The sequence below is a fragment of the Microtus oregoni genome, unplaced genomic scaffold, assembly GCF_018167655.1.
Source record: "Microtus oregoni isolate MIOR12 unplaced genomic scaffold, Mior012 000045F_ref0000178, whole genome shotgun sequence".
Lineage (NCBI taxonomy): Eukaryota > Metazoa > Chordata > Mammalia > Rodentia > Cricetidae > Microtus > Microtus oregoni.
In genome coordinates, this window is record NW_024543219.1 from 3,316,803 (window position 1) to 3,324,494 (window position 7,692).

Sequence of the window (7,692 nt, forward strand, 5' to 3'; positions counted from 1 at the left end):
TTCCTTACATTTTTTTAAGGATCTGTCTCTTTGTATTTAAGTCACCTGTTGTCACTGCTGGAAAACTTGAGTGGAGCAAATCAGAAACAGCAAGTTTTTTTTCCTAGTTTCTGATTACTATCTGAAAGTTCACCTCGTTCATTCAAATTATTTTAGTTGGGAACAACCAATAGCAGGACAGTGGGGTGTTCAAGGTCATCCTTAACTAGAGAGCTGCAGGACTACAGTAGAGACACCATCTTAAAAACGGCTTTTATTTAATTTAGTTGCTGTACATGAAGTTTCCTTGGAAGTGGTGAAAAGCTGCTGAACAGGGTTAGGACATCTCAGCAACCTACAGTGCAGAGCAGAAGGACAGGCGGTCCTTCCCTCTTTGGAAACAATCAACAGCTGTGTGCCAAGCTCTGGGTTGCGCATGCTGGATAGTGGCACACCCCTTTAATTACAGCACTCGGGAGGCAGAGGCAGGTGGATCCATGAGAAACCAAAAAGTATCACCACAGGACCTTTCCAGGTGAACTGCTAAAGTGACTGAAATGTTTGGTATTAAAAATGCTCTTTGTACTAGGTGTGGTCCCACATGCCTTTGACCCGGTGTAGAAAGCAGAGGCAGGTCATTTCTCCAAATTCTAGGCCAGTCTGGTCCACACAGTGAGACCCCGTCTCAAAACCAAGGGTCAGAGAGAGAACTTGTTGCTTTTACAGAGAACTCCTCTTAGTTCCTGGCATCCACATGCAGACTCACAACCAGTTGTCCACAATTGACACAACCCCCTGACCTCTGAAAGGATCATTCATACATGTGGTGCACATATTTGTAGGCAAACACCCATATACATAAAATAACGAAATTGTTAAGATGCACTTGGGGCTAGTGAGGTGGCTCGGTGGGTAAAGTTGCCTGCTGCCCTGAGTGACAACCTCGGGACTCAACGGTGGAAGCAGAGAACCAGCTCCCAACGTTGTCCTAGTTCACGCTCCCCTTCCTCCAGATAAATGTCATTTTATTTTGATCTTAGGTTTTAGCTTAGTGCCCCTAGGAATTTCCTTATTTGGGGGGAAAAAAATCTGGGATTTTTAGTCTTCAGAGAATGGTTACCTGGACAACATTAATCCCAATGCAATAAATACTTTGAGAAGTTTATTTCATTGCCAACCCTATGAAATCATAGCCATCGGGAGGTGTTTATGACAACAAACCCAACAGGCAGTCATTCTGCTCTCTTAACCACCTTGAAAGTGGAAACTACCATAAACTTTTAAGATTGGAGTTTCTAATTGTGTATGAATTCAATAAAGCAGGGTCAGATATTCCAAATGCCTGCCTTGAACTCAAGCAGGCACAGCCTTACCCGTGGACAGGAGTCAATCACTGCACCTCAGCTGTGGAGGTTTTGAGACGGTACCTGGCACAGCTAAGCAGTAGGACAAGCCCAGCTCTGTGTCAGTGAGTAACTAGCTCTCCCTCCTCACTTGCCCTTTACACGCGTGCCAGCACGCACATCGACACACCTGGTACTGCAACAAATGCCACCTAGTCCATGACTCACCTGCTCAGCCATCTCAGCTGCCCTGCAGGCACTAGGTTTCGCAGTTCTCCCGCACTTCACAGGACCTGCTTCCTTTCTCCCTCCACTCTCAGCTCTTGAAGGTAGCTCACTGTAGCCTAGACCGAGTCATTTCCTCTCTCCACTACATGCATGCTTGATGCTGAGGTCAAGAGAAGGGCTCTCATCCTCTAGGACTGGAGTTAGAATGTGAGCCATCACGGAGATGCTGGGAATAGGACCTGGGTCCTCTGCAAGAGCAACAAGTTTTCTTAACCAAAGTCATCTCTCCAGCTCTCATCACCTATGTGAGACAAACTTTTCCAACACAAGATAGCTTCTTCAATTCGTCTTAGGCCTCTAGTCTAAGGTCACAAACATACTGCACCATTTTATACAAACTCCATGGCTTTCTTGTTCTGCCTCTTTAGGGCTTAAAATGCCCTCTGCCGCATAATAAAAATCCATGAGTTGAGATTGCTCCCACGTCACCACTAACTTTCACAAATGGGCTAATTGCACACATGTATTTCGCAATAGTTTTACACAGAATGCTAAGAGCACTTTTCTTTGTATTTTACAGAAGGGTTTAAGACATACATTTTCTTTAATATACCAAAGTACATCCAACTCTAATTCCTAAATAAATGTGTTACAATTTGCTTAAAATTTAAAGGCTTAATGGCAAGGTTCAAGGGAGGAAAAGATTAAGTAAGTTTATTTTACAAACTGGCTGAAAAATAACTTCAAGAAAGTCAATAGAATTTAGTACGGTCTCATCCGTCCTGAAGGAGGGGCCCGATTTGGAGGAGTGATGGCTATGTCCAGATAATCCCCTATTTGGAACTTCTGTGACTGCAGGGTCATGGAGTCATCAGTGCCCTTCCTGCCAGACATGGTGCTGCCAATCTCCTTAACTCTGTTGGAAAGGAAGTCAACTGTTAATAGACTAGAAATGCATCAGCAAACAGTACAGACTACAGAGAACAGGGAATGATCTATACATAACAAATTTCCAGAATGTAAGCACTTGAGCTCTGAATATAAACTGATGGGCACCACCACTGGCACTAAGGAGATTATCCCAAAGCCAGGCCTGGCGGCTTATGATGTAATTCCAACACTGGAGCCTGAGACAGACTGAGAACGTCCTCTTGACAGAGACGTGGGGGGGAGGGGGGAAATTCTTGCAAAGTCCAGAGATTACAGAAATTAAAGTAACAAGTCACCTACCGATATCCAGGTCTTTTAAGATCCATAAAAACAATTGCAAAATTGAAGTGTGTGCCCTTCTTTCTGGCTTCTGGGTAGACTTCCTTTACTAAACTAGTCAGTTCTTTCAGGGTTGCATCCATCCTAATTTTTTTGAAAAGATGATTGATAAACATTAGTATAACAAGGGCATAAAACCAGCACATAGTACATTCTCAAGTCATACTCCAGGGCCCTTGCACTATGATTTACTGCAAGATGGCTGGCATGGAAAAGGCAATTTGCTGCACAGTCCTGGCTACCTGTGTCAACCCAAGTGAAGGTCAGGAGAGAACCAATTCCACAGCTGTCCTCTGACCTCTTCAAGCATTTCGTGCAATATGCACAAATACACATTAAATAATAAATTAATTTGCCTCTGAATATATCCTGTGTTGTCCTCAATGCTAAAAACATCAATAAATTAATCTTGCTACAAGAGATTAAAGAGACTCCCACATAACTCTTCTGAGGCTACATAACAATATCTGGCTCAGTGATATACTTACCTACAAGAAAAACCAGTCAAAGTTATTCAACTACACAAACTGTCTAATTTCTAAGATAAATAATCTCTCATACATTACAGCCCCTAAAATCGGAATGCATCTTAGAATCAATGGGCAGGGACAGCATCTTCATAGGATATACAATTTCTCGTTCTCTCATAGAAATGATGGAGGCAGAAGATGGCTTAACAGGTAAAGGTGCTTGCTGCCAAGCCTGATGACCTGAATTCGATCCAAGGAACCCACATCATGGAAAGACAGATGTAACTCCCACAACCTGCCCTCTGACCTCCACACACGTACCATGACACCCCATATGCCACATATATACGCAAAAGTGTAATGAAAATCTGCCAGTGAGATGCTCAGTAGGTAAAGGCACTTGCTGCACAAGCCTGCTGTCCTGGGTTCAATCCCCAGAATTCTCAAGTAAATGTGGAGAGAATATATTCCAAAAGTTGCCCTCAGACTTCTACAAATGTTGTAGTACTTGCACACTGCACAACACAAAATAATAAAAAATGATTTTTTAAAGTCAAGGACATAGCCGGGCAATGGTGGCGCACGCCTTTAATCCCAGCACTCGGGAGGCAGAGGCAGGCGGATCTCTGTGAGTTCAAGACCAGCCTGGTCTACAGAGCTAGTTCCAGGACAGGCTCCAAAGCCACAGAGAAACCCTGTCTTGAAAAAACAAACAAAAAAAAAATAAAGTCAAGGACATGAAACTTTAAGATAAACTATAGGCTCCTTTCTGCTAGTCTGATTAAAATAACCCACTCATTTAGCTGCCCCAGCTTGCCCTAATTAAGGCTTTCCATTCTAGCTCTTAAACACAGATGAAAATCCGTTACCCACCATGTTCAGCTGTGCTGAGTTCTACACCCTCAGCTCCAATCTATAAATGCTGTGGAGTGCCACCTGTTGTCACCTCTAGGGGAGGGTCTCCTGCATACAGTATAGCACAGGATGCCAATGCCTGGCATCTTTTAAGTCCCAGCCTGTCATCAAGATAATGAGTGACTTGTAGGTGTCAGTCACCAAGAAAGACATTACTTGATTATTATAAATACTTTTCTCATAAAGATACAAGTTAGATCAGCAAAGGCTCCCCCAAGCTGGCATCCTTATCTCACTATAGACATGGTCCACCTGTTTCCTCCCCACTGGGAACAGACAGAGGTGGTCACACTCACGCTTGCACGTGCACACACACTTCAGCGGAATAAAGAAGTATACAAGCCCAGAACAGGGAATTATATTTCTAGAAACAGATTAGAAGGTCTCCCCTATCTTTTCCCATGGGAATGTTCCAGACCAAAGGCCACTTTATGCACTGCAAGAATGCATACATACTGCTTTCTAGAATGCAATGAAATATAGCACAATTCTTACCCATCAAAAAAATAATCACTGTGGCCTCTCTGCACGTTAAAATACAGAATTCAAGAGGGATTTTGGAAAACATTTTATGAGTATTCTACTTGCATATGTTATGTGCACCATGTGTGTGCCTAATGTCTGTGTGAGCCAGAGGAGTGCACTGGATGACCCTAGAGCTGGGGTTAGAGGCTGCTGTGAGCTCCCAACACGGGTGCGGGAACTGAACTCTGGCCCCGTGTGCACTATTATCCACTCAGCTCTCTCTTCAGAACCTAAAAAACCTTTTTCTTCTTTTTGAGGCGGGGCTTCTCTGTGTAACAGCCCTGGCTGTTCTGCTGTTCTAGAATTCACTGCTGTCCTGGTCAGTTGTAGACCAGGTTGGCCTCAAACTCAATTAGCCTGCATCTGCCTCTCAAGTGCAGGGATTAAATAAAGGTGGGCACCACCACTGCCAAGGGTTGGGGACAGGGTGCTGAAGAGCTGGCTCAGCAGTTAAGAGCACCTGATGCTTCGGCAAAGCCCTTGTTCCAATTCCCAGCACTAACAGGGCAGCTTACAACCCCATGTAACTAACTCCAGGGATCCTACCCCACTTCTACGCTCAGTGGGCACCAGGCATTCATATGGTGCACACAAATACATGCAGGTAAAACACCCATATACGTAAAAATAAATTAAAAACTGAAAGATAGCATACTGAAACTATGACACAAAAATATGTAGTTCATGCCGGGTGCTCTGCACATGAAGTCTTATTTTCTCAGAAGAGCTGCACAGAGACTGTGTAGTCAGAGTTGTAAAACTTCAGATGGAAAGACTCTCACTGTGACCTTATGGAAAATTTTGCAGTTGAATTTTACTTTCTCAGAATTCATATTCTATTCTTCAATTAACTCTGAAAATTGAAATTTTGCCTCCAGTGAACTTCAAGGCTGGCATAAACTATGAGGTGAGATAACTAATTTTCTTTTGTTTGGAGGCAACTTTCTAAAACTTAACTAGGCTCTATGAGTCTGAGTGGGCCTGAATTACCAGCCGGAAGTCGTAAGGATAAACTGAAGGATGCATACAGCTTCCAAGTAAAAAAACACTGCGTTCCTTTTCTGTTGACACCCACGTGGTTCTCGAACAATCTCGAACAATACAGAGAGGTGACCTCTGAAAAGCTGCGCTCTGTGCAGAAAGGCAGTTCGTTACAAGCTCAGGGTGTAAGGAAAGTACTGACAAATTTGAAATCTTAGTCGTTGGGAAGACATACGGAATTTTAATATTTGGAAAGTGGCTTACATTAAGCCATTACTGAATATTTCTTCAATCACTACCTTTTGTTTTTGGGGGTGTGCGTTTGAGATGGGGTCTCTGTGTAGCCCTGGCTGTGGGCTTCACCATGTAGACCAGGCTGGCCTCAAACACAGATCCACCAGTTACAAGAAATTACTGTTTGCATAACAGGTACAGAGTTTCTAGTTGTGATGTGTGTGAAAAGATTTTAAAAGTGGAGCACAGCTTTCAAAAGTCACAGAGGCAAATTTCTGGTTACATTTTGCGACAACAAAAATATATTAAAATTAGCTTTTACTGCTTTCCAAAACCCATTACGATGTTAACCCGACACAAAGCTTGTACGGTCCTAGCTGAGTGCACAGCCGTCTTCACTGAACCACCACCAAACGTTTTCACACCGAGTGCCAGAGCAGAAAGGACTCGGGTTTGCCGGTGCTGCGATACTTGAGGCTTCTCGGTGTCAACGCTCTGAGCACAGCTCGCAGCACCCAACTCCGGATAGTCTCCCATCTCGCCGTGGCATTTTAAACGACCTATGTGTTTCTGTACCCGGTAGCCATATGGCGGGAGCCGGGCCGGTCAGTCCGTTCCACCCTACCGTTTCCTCATCGCTCCCTAGAGCCTTCCGAGGAGGGTAAGCCCGCGTCCCTGCCGGGGGAGAGAGAGCCCGGTCCCCCCGGGGCGCAGCCCGCCAGGCCCCAGTCCCGCGCGGCTCACCAGGTGTAGATCTGCAGCTCGCTCGAGGGCACGTTCCCGCGGGAGAACTCGTCCATGCGGTGGTGGCGGCCGTTGTTGGTGGTGAAGACCCGCAGCAGGAGCGGGCAGGTCTGGTGAGAGGCGGGGAGTCAGCCCCGGCCGCGCCGCTTGGCCTTCCCGCCCACCCGCAGGCAGGCCGCGACCGCCCGCCCGTCCGCCCGCCTCAGCCCCGCAGCGGCCCGCCGCCCACACCTTCTCGCGGTCGATCGGCTTCTCGGGCTCCTTCTTAATCTCCTCCTGGGTAACGCGCGATTCCACCGCCATCTTCCTCCTTCGGCCCGGGAGACGCTCGCCCTGACCTCCGACCCCTGCAGCGAGCATGAGCTACTCGTTTCTCGCGAGGAAAGGAGCGAGGTTTTATAGCGGGCGACTGGCAGGGCGGGGCGTCAGTCGGCGCAGGCGCACTTCCCTGTGAGTGTAGCTTGGGCGCGCCTGCGTGTTACCCTGGGGAGGAGGGCGGTACACACGCATGCGCGGCGATCTGCGCGCTGTCTCTAGGAAAGTTGTCTCTTAGTCTCTTAGTTGTTTTCTTTACGGGTCTGTCCACAGCCCAAGACAGCTTAACGTGGCATTTACATACGCAGTGATGAAAATATGTAGAGAACACGAAAATCTTAAGAACATTCAGGTAAGATGTTAAAAAAATATGAGCAAGGTACTGACGTTGGTGATAAAAGGGGCCAGGACCCCTAAAGTAGACAGGTACTGCAAGGCCAGCAGAGAAATGCTTTTTCTGTAGGAGGTGGTGAAAGCGTCTGTACTGGGGAAGGGAATGAACACACAAAATTCAAGTCAATTAGGCCCGGCAGTGGTGGGTCCATGCCTTCAACTCGGAGGCAGAGTCAAGCGAAGCTCTGTGAGTTCGAGGTCAGCCTGGCCTGCACAGTGAGTGCCCGCCAGGACAGCTAGGGCTCCGTAGAGAGACCATGTCTCAAAAACAATACGAAACTCCAAAAGCAAACAAA

At 46.3% G+C, this 7,692-nt stretch overlaps 1 protein-coding gene across 1 annotated transcript; it reads right to left on the reverse strand.

Annotated features, from left to right (window-relative positions):
* Positions 1-238: 238 nt before the first annotated feature.
* Sap18 (Sin3A associated protein 18) lies at positions 239-7,081 on the reverse strand. Its single transcript, XM_041634109.1, has 4 exons — positions 6,920-7,081; positions 6,689-6,798; positions 2,781-2,903; positions 239-2,466 (listed from the first exon to the last, which is right to left on the reverse strand). Exons 1-4 carry the CDS (start codon positions 7,046-7,048, stop codon positions 2,313-2,315), a joined length of 516 nt encoding a protein of 171 aa, XP_041490043.1. The 5' UTR covers positions 7,049-7,081; the 3' UTR covers positions 239-2,312.
* Positions 7,082-7,692: the final 611 nt, after the last annotated feature.